The following is a 15045-nucleotide window of genomic DNA, read 5'->3' as shown; positions in this document are numbered from 1 at the left end:
CTATGAAGAAAGACTAAAGAGGTTAGGACTCTTCAGCTTGGAGAAGAGACGGCTGAAGGGGGATATGATAGGGTCTATAAAATCATGAGTGGAATGGAACAAGTAAATGTTAATCAGATGTTTACTCTTTTAAAAAGTACAAAGACCAGGGGACACACAATGAAGTTATTAGGGTAATACATTTAAAACTAATAAGAGAAAATATTTTTTTACTCAATGCATAACTAAGCTCTGGAATTCATTGTCAGAGGATGTGGTGAAAGCTATTAGTGTAGCAGCATTTAAAAAAAGGTTTGGACAAGTTCTTGGAGGAAAAGTCCATAAACTGTTATTATGCTAGAGTTGCAGAAATCCACTTCTCATCCCTGGGATAAGCAGCTTGGAATCTGTCTACCCCCTGGGATCCTGCTAGGTTCTTATGGCCTGGATTGGCCACTGTTGGAAACAGGATACTGGGCTTGATGGACCCTTGGTCAGACCGAGTATGGCATGTTCTTATGTTCTTAATGCTGGAAATGTAACTCCTGGTCACAGTGGAGTAAAGTTTGTGGACTAGTGTTAGTCTATGTGGATGAACCTGGAGTTCATAGTGTGGGGGGGTCTTATATTTAATATTTATGCACATAAAACAATGCATTTTGTTCATACTGCTGTTAGGAGCACAATGTATGCTCTGAACGCATGTTATGCATGTCTAAATCATGCACAGAAGACTCTGTGTGCACATAACATGTTTTATCCACATAATTCTTATTTTATGTGCACTAAACATATCTTTTGTGCACATTTTCAGGTTAGCTTGCTGTGCTAAACCTCCTGATACATTAGCATACCATTGGCTTACTGCATCGGGAGTTCAATTATTTTTCAGTTTGTGCATTAAGAAACTGTGGGCAGAATTTCAGTGCACGGTTTGTTACAAGATTGTAAGCTCTTTGGGACATGGAAATAACTATTTTGCCTGTGTGACTTATGTGGACTGTTCATTGTATCCCTGTCTATTCACACAGCACCGCCGTACAAATGCTAAAACAGGGACAGTGAGTGCTAATCCCCGCAATCAGGTTTCTTTGCAGTCATCATCCGTCTGCATTCCTGCACCTTCTCTGCTTTGCACCTCCTTAAGAGATGACAGAGTCCCCTGGCTGCGGTTATTGTGCAGATGTCTGGGATTAATATTTGTCCTACCCATCTTCAGTTCTTTCCTTTTTTTGTCCTGTCTTGCAGGTTTGGTTTCAGAACCGCCGGGCCAAGTTCCGAAAGCAGGAAAGGGCAGCCAACTCCAAAGGAGGAAGCAGCGCCAGCTCCACCGTCAATAAGAAATCCGACGCCAGGTCCTCTTCGGAAGACGACGAGTCCAAGGAGTCCAACTGCAGTCCCACCCCCGACAGCACAGCCTCCCTGCCCACCAGTGGAAGCCTCAACAGCCCAGGGAACAGCCTGAGCCCCAGCCCTGGTTCGGGCGGTGGCCTGATGCCCAACCATGGGAGCCAGTCGCTAAAGGCGCCCGTCTGGCCTGGAGTCACCACCAGCAGCGGCAGTGCCAACGCAGCCGACCTGCTGAAGGCATGGCAGCCGGCCGAAACAGTGCCTGGACCTTTCGCTGGCGTCCTCTCCTCCTTCCACAGGAAGCCCAACGCTCTCAAGGCAAACCTATTCTAAGCCCAAGCCTTGAACTAACCAAACAGAGCAAGAAAAATAATAATAAAAAAAGACAAAAAGAACACAAACATTTGGGTGGCATTGTTCTCATCTGGTCCTGAAGCTTTCCTCTCCCTCTGATTCCCATCGGTTGGACAGCACCGGGCAGTACCAGCACTTTGGGAAAGGGTAAAAACCCTTCTCCGGTTGTGCAGTCTTGGGGTTCCCTGGGGGGACCTCAGCAATCCATCTCTCCAGTCCAGTCCTGGACTCCTCATCCATTCCTTGGTGCTGGAAGCAGAGCCCTGGGTGGGCTTCGGTGCAGGCTGGGCATAAACCTCCCCCTTGCCTTTTTCTCATGACCCGAGCAGCAGCAGAGGGAGGGGACACTCGTATGGCAGCTGTAACATGGGTGTGCAGTTCCTCGTTATTTTAAAGCTCCCATCATCTAGCAGCTTGAGCCGCTGCAGTTTATCAGACGTGCTGAGACTAATTAAGCCCTTGCTGAAAGGAGGAATTACTAAAAAAAATAAATTCTACACAGTGGAAAATCCAAATTATTCCCTGCCGAGAAAACCGGGCATGAATCTGCCGTGAGGTGAACCAGTGGCAGTAGCCGCATTATTCAATATTCAGCGCCTGGCCCTGCTTTATTTATACCTTCTAACATGCACCTGTAACCCACACAGTGGCCACTAGATGGAACCATTGCTCCACAGATGCCAGGCATTTAGGCAAGCAAAATCTGTCTCAAAAAGCCCTAAGCCCTGGGTGATGACGCAGGTTAGTGCTAAAGCCAGTGCCGTGTGTGACTGTAGAAACTTGGAGGAGATGCTAACGATATCTTCAGGAAAGTAGCAGAGGCTCGCTCAGCATCCCCCACCACACACATATTGTGGCAGCCCAGAGGACTTAGCTAGCCTTCTGCTTTAGAGCTGGATCGCCAAACATTGAAAAAGTGTTTGCCTTTTCACACCAGCGGGCGTGTTTTGGCTGGCCTGCCACGCCCTCAGACAGGACACGCTCTTTTGCGGGCCGATACAGTAAAAATCACGGGAGAGCGGGCAAGCACCCGCTCTCCCAGGCCACTCTCCTGTGCGCACGATACAGTAATTTAATTTATTTAAATTAGGGCCGGCGGTAAAAAGAGGCGCTAGGGACACTAGCGCGTCCCTAGCGCCTCTTTTTGGACAGGAGCGGCGGCTGTCAGTGGGTTTGACAGCCGACGCTCAATTTTGCCGGCGTCGGTTCTCGAGCCCTCTGACAGCCACGGGTTTGGAAACCGGACGCCGGCAAAATCGAGCATCCGGTTTTCAACCCGCGAGCCTATTTCAAAATTTTTTTTCTTTTAACTTTTTTAAAATTTTCCGGACCTCCGACTTAATATCGCCATGATATTAAGTCGGAGGGTGCACAGAAAAGCAGTTTTTACTGCTTTTCTGTGCACTTTCCCCGGCGCCGGCAGAAATTAACGCCTGCCCAAAGGTAGGCGCTAATTTCTGAAAGTAAAATGTGCGGCTTGGCTGCACATTTTACTTACTGAATCGCACGGGAATACCTAATAGGGCCATCAACATGCATTTGCATGTTGATGGCCCTATTAGGTTCGGGGGGGGGGTTGGATGCGCGTTTTCGACCCCTTACTGAATAAGGGGTAACGCTAGCGCGTCAAAAACGCGTGTCCAATCACGGGTTAACAGTGTGCACCTTACTGTATCGGCCCGTTGGCTAGAAATGAGGCAGCGTCAGAAAATCTTTATTCCCAGAGCGCGGAGGCCAAGGCAGTATCACAAGTCAAGGAGGCCAGGGCTAAGCACGGAGGATTCTTAGTTGTGAAGAGGTGAGGGGCAAACTCAGAAAAGACAAACAAACCCCATAATGGAGGTAAATAACTTGTGCACAAAAGTGAGGGCAAGCCAGCATTCAGCCGGGGTGGATGGGATTGCACGAAGTAAATTGGGCAGACTGGATGGGTCTTATGCAAGGCTGGATTCTCTGTTTCCATGAGATGTATTCACATTCCTTCTCCTTTATCTCACACACACACACACACAAGAAATACAGCCTACAGATAGCGTGATACATTTACCCACCCTTGCCCCACGTACCAACTTAGATTATAAGCTCTCTGGGGCAGGGACCTAACTACTGCGCCTGAATTGTAACTCACCTTATGCTTGACTTCGGAAAAGCAAATAATTAAATTCCAAGTCTGAGAGAGGAGAGAAAACTATGACAGAGATTCTGCTCTGAAGGAAATAACCTTTGAAAGGTAGACTAACACAGATGCATCAATAGGCCAATGGCCAACTGGACCCCTCCGTGTCCAAACCTATGGAATTTACAAGGGCCTAAATCCGCACCTTTCCATAAGAGTGTATTTCCCTGAAAGACGTGACATGAACAGCAAATTTGAAGATACAATGCCAGACTTTTCAAGCTACTGTACGTGAATTTTGTGGCTTTTGAGGCTCTGCCAATAGTTATGGGGATGCCACTGAAGATTATGAAGGTGGATGTGGTTGCCCCTCCGTAGGAGGGTGTTATCCTTGGAGTGAGGGGGAATTGAAAAGACTTGAATCTTGCTGGATTAATTAATTTCATGATCTGTGGGGGAGGCTGAACACTGGCTAAATAACATACAATCATCCAGCTGCTGGAAACCTACTGGTTGGAATAGCGGACATGAACCAGGTGGTTCACCAGTCTCTGGGAGATGTTCCACGGTGGAGTGGCAGCTTCCTACCAGGAGAAGGGGCATTGCTGTACTGTTCCTTCTTCCCTCAGTTAGAACCTATTCAATATCAACACAAGCAGACTCCTCCAAATGCAGGTCAACTGCTCGGACTGTTCAGCCAGGCCATGAAATAGATTCGCTCCAAGATGTTGTATCGTCACTGGAGTAATGGTGACCTCTTGAGATCACCGAGTGTGTTCCACACGTGTTTGTCTTATGAGAGCTTATTTTTTGGCTTTGCAAAATACTTTTAAAGGGACTGAATTGACCTTGACCAAGTATAACACAATGGCAACGGCTCAGGAGAAACACACTTTGATCAAAACAACCAAAAGTTACTTGTTAAATGCTGTCAAATGTCTGGTCACGTCAGCGTTATGCATGTGAGAAGCACTTTCTGTTTCTATTTAACATCGGTGTTGTGTGTTAACAAGGATACAGCAAGTGTATGAAGTAAGTCAAAAGAGCTTCTTCTGGTAAAATTATGTCTCGGCCATGTTGAGTTCTTCTCAAGTAGAATGTTAAAGGAGACATTTTGAGACCTAGTCATTACTTTAGTCTTATCTGAATCTCTTCCAGCTACAGAGGGCAAAGCATAAGGGGACCTCGTCATCAATGTTCACTTTTATGTGCCAGGCAGGGAGGATTGTGGAGGGCCAACCAAGGAATCTTCTTAACCTCAAAGCAATGTCCCACCCTCCCCATATGCTGATGGAGGGATATCCTACTTAATCATTCAGAATTATGAGAAGTATTTATTTAACACAAAGGACTATACCCCACCCAAGGCCTGGAACTAGAATCTTGATCCCCAAAACACCCTCAACCCTCCCAGTTACTTTTGTGTTTCTGGAGCCCAAAGAAGGTAGAAGAGTGGACAGAGTTTTGAGGTTGCTTTTCTGTAGAAAGACAGGCTCCTTTTGGGCTGAAAGAAACAACACAAGGGTAGGAGGACTGGGTTATGCATCACCCGAGTTAACAGAAGCCACAGCACCACTGGTTTCCATCAGATTTTATGTCCAGGGCTCATGTACAGTACCCTCCTTGGGCCTGCCCTACTGGGACTAGTGTGAGGATTCCATGGAGACCATTTTGAGACCCCAGGATAACACAAGACACAAGAATGTGTAGGTAACTTCCTCTTACCTCCTCAGAGCTGCCCTGAGCCCGCTGGAGTAATTCTAGAAACCTCCACCCCCATCTTTGTGCTCTAGCCATCCCTTTCTGTTTTCTACCACTGGGCTTTCCCAATCTATAGTGCTCGGCACTCCCAAGGGGAGATAATTCCAGGATAGAAGGTGGTTGAGGACACCCATGTGGAACCCATAAATCACCCCACTGCACATTGTCCCAAAGAGTTGAAAGTGTAGAATATGCATTTAACAATTTGCAGGCCATGGATCACGTTATTCAGTAAAACTAAAAAGGTTCATTAAAAAAAATAAATAAATCTTGAATTAAATGAAGGCTGGATATGATACCAATCCCACCACCTGCAGTCAGCAGATGGATCCAACTCGGGAACAGTCTGAGCCAGTCCTGCTTTTGGTATTGGCTTTTCATGGAGAGACTGGAAGTGCAAGTCCAGAGATGGGAATGGGCCCTCACCAGGACTGGCTCAGACTGCCCCGGATTTGGAGGCCTCTGGAACTGGCAAACTTCTCTGGCTTTGGTTTGGGCTGTAAGTGGAGGAGAGGATGAGGTTTACAAGAGCAGCTCTCATTAGGACTGCCCAATCTGTTCCACCTCAAACCCCGTAGGGTTATGTTTCAGTCTTTTGGAAGAAAACAGCACGTGTCTTACCCTTTTGCTATTTCTTAGTTTTAGCAATACCGAGGTTAGAGGTTTAGGAACAGATACCAGCTCAAAACCGCAAGGCTATGGCGTTTCCAACCTGCTGGGGAAACGAGTGGATCTAAGTCCATGAATCCGGTATGGCCTTAACTTTAGAGTCCTCTCCCCTTCACCGAATAAACCATACCCGCAGACCTCTGATTTGTCTCATTTCTTCTATGACGTCTTGTCCTCCCAGTGCGCAGCAAGCATTCCTCCCTAGGGTGCTCCTGAAGGCAAGGAGCTGGCATTTTAGGTGCTAATATCACTCAGTTTAATTAAAGAGATGAACGCAGCTCTTTACGGACCTGAAGGAATGGTTCCCAGTGAAGCTGCCACCCCATGAAGCAGAGATCTGTACCTTTTATCTCACTTTGTAGACCCCTTCTTATGCAGACGTATTAGCTGGATGTTGTATAACAATATTGGGGGAAGGGGAGGTATTCTGTAATTTATTGAACTCATTTGAAAATTATATTAATCCAAATAAAACTTAATTTATTGAAGCAGGAACTGAAGATTGCATCTTTTTCTTCCTCTTGCAATGGAACAGGTCCTGGAGTAGAGTTGGTTTAGTTTGGTTCTACCCAAGGCCCTACATCCAAAAGTGGGGACAAAGCGTGCAGCTGCAGTTCTTCACGAGCAGCCCAGTTGGGCTTGGTGGAAGGTGTAATCCTTTTTCTAGAGACATCAAGGCTACAGGCCTCACCCTGAACCTGGATGGTGGTCTGAAATAACAAATGAACCTTCCCCACCTCCAGGGCTGGATCAGCCTCTCCCCCCAGGCCAGCCGATCTTTGGCGCCTCAATCCAAGAAGATGGTGAGAAAAGGGGCCGTCTACTTCTACCAACGACTCCAAACAATGCCCTCTCCTGGCCACGTAGTACAAGCTCTTGTTATCTGTTGGCTGAAGGTCACACGGCACAGATTTGCAACTTCCTGTAGGAGATGAGTGCTCTGGAACAGCACCAGTCGCACATCCTAGCACACTTGACTGCGACTGGGGCCGAATATATTTTTATTTCAGAGCCTTCTGGAAAAGGTTAAAGCCTTTCAGTGCCGATGCATGGCAATACCCACTTTTTAGTGCTCAGTGGCGCCCCTCAGTTTAACTCGGGAGAGGTCAATTGCAAAAGAGTGGAGGCTGAGTTTGGGTGACTGATGAACTGCTGTCTTCAAAGAACTCCTGGTACAGGTACTTTCTCAAAGACAAGCAGTTTGAGTCTCACACATGGGCAAGGGTAGTCTTTCAACAACAATAGGCAAAAATAACAAGAATGGAGAAGGGGTTGGAACATTTTTGGGTTGGGAATCCCCCCCCTTTTTTTTTTTTTGGAACAGGGAAGACAATGGGCCCTAGGAGGGATGGACTTGGACGCTGCCTCTCAAGGAGACGGTGGCGGACAGTCCAAACCCTTTGGAAGGCCATGTGCAGACAGTACCGTGATGAGAATATATGAACTGAAGTCAATTTTCCACCCCTGCACCTATCCTGAATGGAGGCAGACCTTAGATGGGCAACCCCCATCACCAGGCCCTTAAAATCATGGGCCTCGACATTCCCTCTCAGGCAAGAGTGGCCGATTCTGGTCCTCGAGCTCCAGCAAGCAGCCAGCCTTTCAGGACGTCCATAATTAATATGCATGAGATAGATTGGGATGCACACTGCTGAAACTGTATGCAAAGCTTTCATGCATATGCATTAGGGATATCCTGCAAACTCCATCGGGTGGTGGCCCTTGAGGAGCAGAATTACCCACCCTCTCTCTAAAGCCAGGTTGCCCTAGGTACAACAGAATGAGATGCAACCTGCTATCCAATTAGAAGTGGTGCGCCTTTTCACTGCAGTCCCAAGACTATTGAGCCGATTCTGGAAACTGGGCTTGGCTAGGCGCACTGTTTAATACACGGATTACCCCTTATACTGTAAGGGGCTGAGTGCGTTGAAAACCCCCTGGAAACTAATAGCGCTCGTCCCATGCAAATGCAGGTCAATGAGGCTATTAGTCACTCGGGATACCGAAAGTAAAATGTGCGGCCAATCCGCACCCTCCTGGCGATATTAAGTCGAAGGAACCAAAAATTTTTTAAAATGTGCCAGCCGGTCTGGTTGGGAGAACGGACGCTCAATGTTAACGGTATCCGTTTTCCTAACCGATGACTGTCAGCAGGTTCGGAAAACCAACGCTCGTAAAATTAAGCATCGGTTTTCCTGAACCCGCTGACAGAGCCACATCTCCTGGGCCAAGGAGGCGCTAGGGGCGCGCAACCGTCCCTGACGCCTCCTTGTAGCACGACCCCTCGCTTAAATATGGGATCGCGCGCCCAGGGAGAGGTGACTGGGTGCTCGTTGCGAGAGCGGGCGCTCAACATGGAACGCCCCTTCTCCCGCGCTTCTTACAGAATCAGCCTGTAAGGGGGGGGGTCAAAAAGAAACAAAAAGCTGGTTGGCCTTTCTAAGGGGCTTGAGACTGCTCCATGTAGGAGACAGCTCTCTTGCAATCCAGGAAACAAAGGGGCTTTTCACCTTCACGGATATGTGGCCTAGCGAAAAACGTTGGTTGGACGATTATTTAGTTAAGGCTGAATCTGTCAGAAGCATGCGCCGGCTTGTGATAAAATGGGGTATAAGGGGCATGCGCCGGGCCATACTGACCACATCAGAAAAAAGACCTCCCGCGTCAGGCCCTTGAGCTCACAAGAGTTATAAAGCTTGAGCGTGGCTTCCAGCAGCTGGGTAAGAACCACTCTTATGCCCCATGACCGTGCAGGAGGCCGACAAGTAGTGACTGAACAGAAAAGGGGCTTCCTCCTACATCTTCATAAGGATGGCGGTAACCCCAAACAGCGCTGCTTCTGAAAGGTGTAAAACCCTCTTCTCTAAAGCCACAAGACCCCCATGTAAATTCCTTACCGGAAGCCACTTATCAGACGAGGCGAGGGCCTCTATCACGTCCCCTTCAAGCACGTGTCCCGTGGTTTCCGCTGACGAAAGCAAAGAGAGGGGAAGCCGCAGGGATGCAGCAGAGATTCTGCCTTTTCCAGGAGACTCCATCGGTTCGTTACCAAGCCCGGTCACCCGACCCTCAGGCGTGAACATGCAGTCACCATAGTCGCCTGTACCTTCAACACCGGGCCACGCGTTGATGTACGTCCCTAAGAAAGACCCCATAACCTTCTAAAGGGTAACTGGACCGGGAAAGCCGTAGCCACTAGAGGGATGTACGAACCTAGGGGAGGAGTCCAACTCACAGGCAAACGGATGCAAGGCTGCGGATCTTACATAACGAGAGACACCGCTGGCAGAACGCATTACCGTATGGTAATGTCCTTGCGAATTTTACCTTTAACAAGGGCTGCAGAAAAAGGCTGTGCCTGCCAGAGAGTGGGACAGCTCCCGTGACCTCCACGCAAAGCACGAGGCAGGAAGCGGCGTTTCCAAACACCCCCCCCCCCCCCCCCAGGAGCAAGAGCAAGGCTTGGCGGCTTTTGGTTTTGTTAATGTTTATTATGGCAGGAAGTAACAGTCCAGGACACGGGGGTCCTCAGTTTGGACCAAGAAGGATTTCCACGAAGGCCTGCGTTGTCTTCTTAAGCAAATAAAATTAAAAAGCAGGCGCATTCACAAGATCTTTTAAATTAAACTTAACAACAATAACAACAATAATAATTATTAATAATAAAGAAAAACAATGCACAGCTCACAAACAATCACCAAAATCTTATTTAGTAAGGATTAAAAAGAAAGCACAAAACAAAATCACATGTGAGTCACAGAACAATTTCTGAACAGGGACTGGCTCTGCGTGGGGGGTTTCACCAGCCCGCCCTGCTCTCCGGGACGAGATGCTCCGGTCTTGGTCCACCCCCACCCTCCCGCACTGCAGTCCTGTTGCTTTCGTTAGGGAAATCCAAACTACAAGTCCCTGCATTCAGTGGGGTAAAGCCAGGACTGGCTTAGCCCTGTCCTGAAGGGATGGAGCCTTCGCCATCCCTTCCGAGCACAGTCCAAGACAGCAATCACCTTGCCCATGTCTGTGGGTTGAAATGAGCCTCTTTTCACGATGAGGGCGGACCTCGAGGGCTGTGCGAACGGATAGGGCAGTTGTGCCGCATTTCCCGTTTGTGCTGGAGTCCGCTGGCTCGTGCCAGCACGTGCCGCACGGACTCCCACCACGAACCGCAACAGCACGGGAACGACACCTGTGCCCGACCCCCTCCGTCTCATCTATTTATTTTGCAGGGTTTACAAGGAACTGAGGTTAGGACTGCTCAGCCTGGAGAAGAGACGACTGAGGGGGGATATGATAGAGGTGTTTAAAATCATGAGAGGTCTAGAACGGGTAGATGTGAATCGGTTATTTACTCTTTCGGATAGTAGAAGGACTAGGGGGCACTCCATGAAGTTAGCATGGGGCACATTTAAAACTAATCGGAGAAAGTTCTTTTTTACTCAACGCACAATTAAACTCTGGAATTTGTTACCAGAGGATGTGGTTAGTGTAGTTGGGTTTAAAAAAGGATTGGATAAGTTCTTGGAGGAGAAGTCCATTACCTGCTATTAAGTTCACTTAGAGAATAGCCACTGACATTAGCAATGGTAACATGGAATAGACTTAGTTTTTGGGTACTTGCCAGGTTCTTATGGCCTGGATTGGTCACTGTTGGAAACAGGATGCTGGGCTTGAGGGACCCTTGGTCTGACCCAGTATGGCATGTTCTTAGGTTTGGATTTTTTTTGTGTTTACACAAAGATCTGCAACAGAGTGGACACCGCTGAGGGAGCAGACAATGAGACTTGAGCTAAGAGCGCTTTAGGAGTGATTGAGTGTTTGGGATTTAGAAATGCAAAGGAGTTATACATGACGGGGGAAGGGAAGGGGGTGCCAGGCTGGGAGGGAGACCTCAGGGGGCGCAGTGACTGATGAGCTGGTGACTAGGCCCAGAGGGACGGTGGGCTGCATGGAGAGAGGCAAAACCAGCAGGAAAAAGGAGGTGGTGATGCCCCTGTCCAGGTCATTGGCGAGGCCTCATCTGGAGTACTGTGCTCAGTTCTGGAGCCCGGATCTCCAAAGGGTAGGGGCAGGACGCAGGCGGTCCAGAGAAAGGCAACTAGAATGGTGTGGGGTCAGAGCCAGACGACTTATGAGAGGAGACTGAAGGACCATCGCCCCTGGAGGAGAGGAGACATTCGGTATTAAGAATGCAAAAGAATGAAACCTTTTCCAGTGGAAAGGAAACTCTAGAAGCAGGGGTCATGAGATGAAGCTCTGGATGTGGGAGCAAATTCAGGAACAAGGTCCTGCAATATGTTTTCCCGGCCAGGGTGGTGGATGCCTGGAATGCCCTCACGGAGGAGATGGCGAAGACAAAAACAGCAACGGAATTCAAAAGGGCGTGGGATAAACGGGGCACCCCCTAGTGGCTGGAGGACGGAAATGAAGCGCGAGGGTAACCCTGGGGCATCTTTTCGGCACGGGGTAGCAGTTACAGTCCCTAAACACCTTACCTGGGCAGGCTGGATGAGTCATTTTGGTCTTCAGCGAGAATAAAATGAGCAGATGGGCTCTTTGATTTCAAGGACTGGGAAAGGGTTAACCCTCGCAGAACAGGACACCTGGCATCAGTCATTAGGGCCACGATACAAAAATGACTCATCCGTGCCCGGCGGCTGAGTGGGAAGTAGGCGTCGGGTGCCCCAGCGCTCATTTACTCAAAATTTCATTTCTGTAATCGCCTGCGGGCACTGAGAACGCCTTCGGGAACAGGGCCCAACGGGTGGGTGGGCGGCCGGGGAAGAGACAAATTCAGGACGGCAAGCGGAGGAGTGAAGAAGGCTGGTGTCCCGGATACCCTGCTCCAGCACCGGCCCCTCTCGCAGGCCGTCAGATGCTGGGCATTAGCCTTCCCCCGGCCGCAGGCCTTACCTTTCAGCTGGAAGAGCAGCTAAGCTTTGCCCTGCAAGCCTGGCCTGAAGATTTCCACGCTGGTGCAACGAGTCAGAAAGAAAGAAGCCCGTGGCCCTCGCTCCCTCCAGACGTGGTACGGACGAGTGTTTCTACCACACAATCAGGTCCTGCAGAGGACAATATTCAAAGTGATTTAGTCCAGTACCTGAGTGCTGACCCAACGTGCACCGTAAGCCGGATTAATGCCCCACTCCCCCATTCCAGAAACAGCAGGGGTAAGAGGCGCAGGCACCCAGTCCGAGCCGCTTCCGGCCGGGGGGGGGCTCTCCAGCAGGTGCGCACCGGGCACGCGGCGGCTCGCTGAGAACGGCCCCCCCTCCACGCCTTTCACCAGGGGCCGTCGGGCTCCTTCCGCGGGCACCTGCGGTGCCTTTGGACCTCTCGCCTCACCGTCGGCCCCTACAAAGCAGGGGGAAGTGGGATGGGGAACTCTGGAGGTCCCCCCCCAAAACCTGTTTCCTTCCAGTAACCGTGAAACGAGAGGGCACGGCTGGGTCACTTAGGCCGGGGAGGAGTAGCGGGGCTGGGCGGTCGCCGTCTCCCTCCAGTTTAGTGAATAGGATGCAGGAATGTTCGGCGGCTGCTGTGACGGAGGGGAAGCCGAAGATCTTGGATGAATTCTGTTACCTCGGGATGGGGGAATGGTTTTTTGTTTTGTTTTTTTTAAGGTCTATAGGAAGTCGGTTCCAAGGATTGGGGCTCACGTCCGGACACACATCCCACAATAACTCTGGAGGTCCTCCTTCTTTGCCTCCAGAAAGGGGCAGCATAGTCTCTATTGCCCAGGGTCCGGAAGGGGGGGGGGGGGGGGGAATACAGTAATTATAAGGCGCTCTTGTGATCAAGGGCTCCCAGAGCGCACACCTTGAAGGCAAAGCCCCTTCCTCGCTGGACGAAAGCGGAAACGCTGCACGACCACAGCGCACGCGCCCCTGCTTCGTGATACAGCTCGGTATCTGAAAAAGATACCCCAGCCCCAATTAAAGGAGGAGGAGCAGCAGGGCCCGAGACAGGTCCAACTTCGTATCAGAAGAGCTCTCCGCCCCGGGCAGCGGGGCTGGAACAGTTTCATAAACCATTCCGGCGAACCGAAATTGGTTTCACTAAGCCCCTATCCCGGCCAAACCCTTCCCTTCTGAGTCCACCCGCTTCACCACCCGACCAAAAATGCCTAAGCAAGAGAGAACGAAGCTGATGTTAAAAAAAACCAAAAAATCAAAGCCGAGTGCCTAACTATAGGCACCTATTTTCAGCTGAAAATGAACCCACATTTGTGTCCTAAGATCAGGTCTGCTCTTCATTTACCTAAATATAGGACTCTAGGACGGGGGGGGGGGGCCTGGTGCTGAAAATCCATGCTGAGCTCCTGCCGCCACCCACTTTTTTTGGCTCCTAAATTTAGAAAACCCCTGAAACTGGGAGCCTAGATCTGGGCCCTCAACTCTAGTACAATTTCAAGGGCCAGTTTTGGAGCCTAACCCCTTTTTGAAAATGGTTCTCATGCTTTATAAAATCCAGCTCCTTGCAAGTTTTGTTCCCTGCACTGCTTATTTTAAAATAAATATTTATAAGTTATTAGATTTTGCCAGACACCTGGACCTCTTGTCTGGAGAGAGACCGCTGTGGCCAGCAGCGGGGCCCAGATGCCTCACATTGAAACCTACAGCCAGGGTGTGCCGAGGCCTTCCTGGCTCTTCCCAGCAGCACACGGAGATGGGGGGCAGAGAAAGACTTTCCTTGAGAAGGGGTTAATATTAGGGGGGGTGTTTAATATTAGGGGGGGGGGCTAATCTGAGAGGGATTGGCTGTTCTGTCTGTGGCTGCCTAACAGACTCTGGGCAATGCCACCCTAGCCCGTTACCAGGTGCTCTCCTGCAAATGTCACTTTTCAAGGCCCCTCCTCTGTGTTGTCCCCCTTCTCTCTACGCTCCAGCAGAACTCATTCTCATATTTAGGCACAAAGTACACAAGGCAGGACCCTCCAAAAAGGGGGAAAGTGCCACACATGTGCAAAGAAAACCGGCAGTGGAAGAGAGACAACAGCACTCAAGGCCAGGGGGAATGTTCCCCTCTTTTCCCGCGAGTCTGCAGCAGACAACTCCAGGATCTCGAGTCCAGTGCTGGAGGGGGAAGAGGGTGGGAGGAATGTGGTTAACGGTTTGCTGCAGTCTGGGGGGAATGTCTTTAAAGGCACAGTGTCCCGTCGCTTCTTGGCAGTTGGCTGTGGGCTACCCAGGACCCAGAGGGCGGGGGAGATTGCATGGTTAAAGGCACAGAGTTCTCTCACTTCCTCGGAGTCTGCTGCAGACTGTCCAGAATCGCCTTCTTGTGGGCGGGGTCCAGCACGCCGGCCTCTTCCAGGTCGTCCTTGGTGATGTCGCTGGAATAAGAGCAGAGAACGAGTTGTCGTAATGCTGTTTTAAAGAGTCAAAATTCTAGACATCAGCAACGATCTGTGAGCCGCCCGACTGGAAGGTGCCGTGACTGCATGCTCCTCTCCATCCCACTACTGTACCACCACTTATCATTTCTATGCAGCGCTGTACAAAGACACAGATGAGGCAGACATACAGGGCTGCAGAGCTGGGATCATTGCGAGACTGATTCTGGGAGGAACTGTATTCTGGACTGGCTGTGTTATCTTTCACCGGGCCGATCACAAGGGCGATACAGAAACATTGAAGCTTGTGATGAGTGATAAGAGGAATGGACGCAGTCTTGAGCACTCACGTAAAGAAGCAGCTCCTTTCATGGTCCAGTGCAAGGCATCACTTCTTGCAAAGCATGCCAAAGCTTACAGCTTCTCACTACCCAGTCACAAAGCTATGGACAAGGACAGCCCCTTCTAAGGGAAAAACAGAAGC

At 49.8% G+C, this 15045-nt stretch overlaps 2 protein-coding genes across 2 annotated transcripts in view; one reads left to right on the top strand and one right to left on the bottom strand.

The window, feature by feature from the left end:
* Nucleotides 1-2713, top strand: part of LOC115091814 (paired mesoderm homeobox protein 2A-like) — a 36738-nt gene extending 34025 nt beyond the window's left edge. The window contains 1 exon segment of the mRNA XM_029602042.1: nucleotides 1228-2713. Coding sequence (XP_029457902.1) covers nucleotides 1228-1662 — 435 coding nt within the window. The 3' untranslated portion in view covers nucleotides 1663-2713.
* Nucleotides 2714-10866: 8153 nt separating this feature from the next.
* The window catches only part of INPPL1 (inositol polyphosphate phosphatase like 1), a 175076-nt gene continuing 170897 nt past the window's right edge, over nucleotides 10867-15045 (bottom strand). Inside the window, 1 exon segment of the mRNA XM_029601865.1 lies at nucleotides 10867-14561. Within this exon segment, the coding sequence (XP_029457725.1) occupies nucleotides 14465-14561 (97 nt within the window). The 3' untranslated portion in view covers nucleotides 10867-14464.

Source organism: Rhinatrema bivittatum, chromosome 5 (genome assembly GCF_901001135.1).
Source record: "Rhinatrema bivittatum chromosome 5, aRhiBiv1.1, whole genome shotgun sequence".
NCBI lineage: Eukaryota > Metazoa > Chordata > Amphibia > Gymnophiona > Rhinatrematidae > Rhinatrema > Rhinatrema bivittatum.
This window is presented reverse-complemented; position numbering and strand designations above follow the sequence as displayed.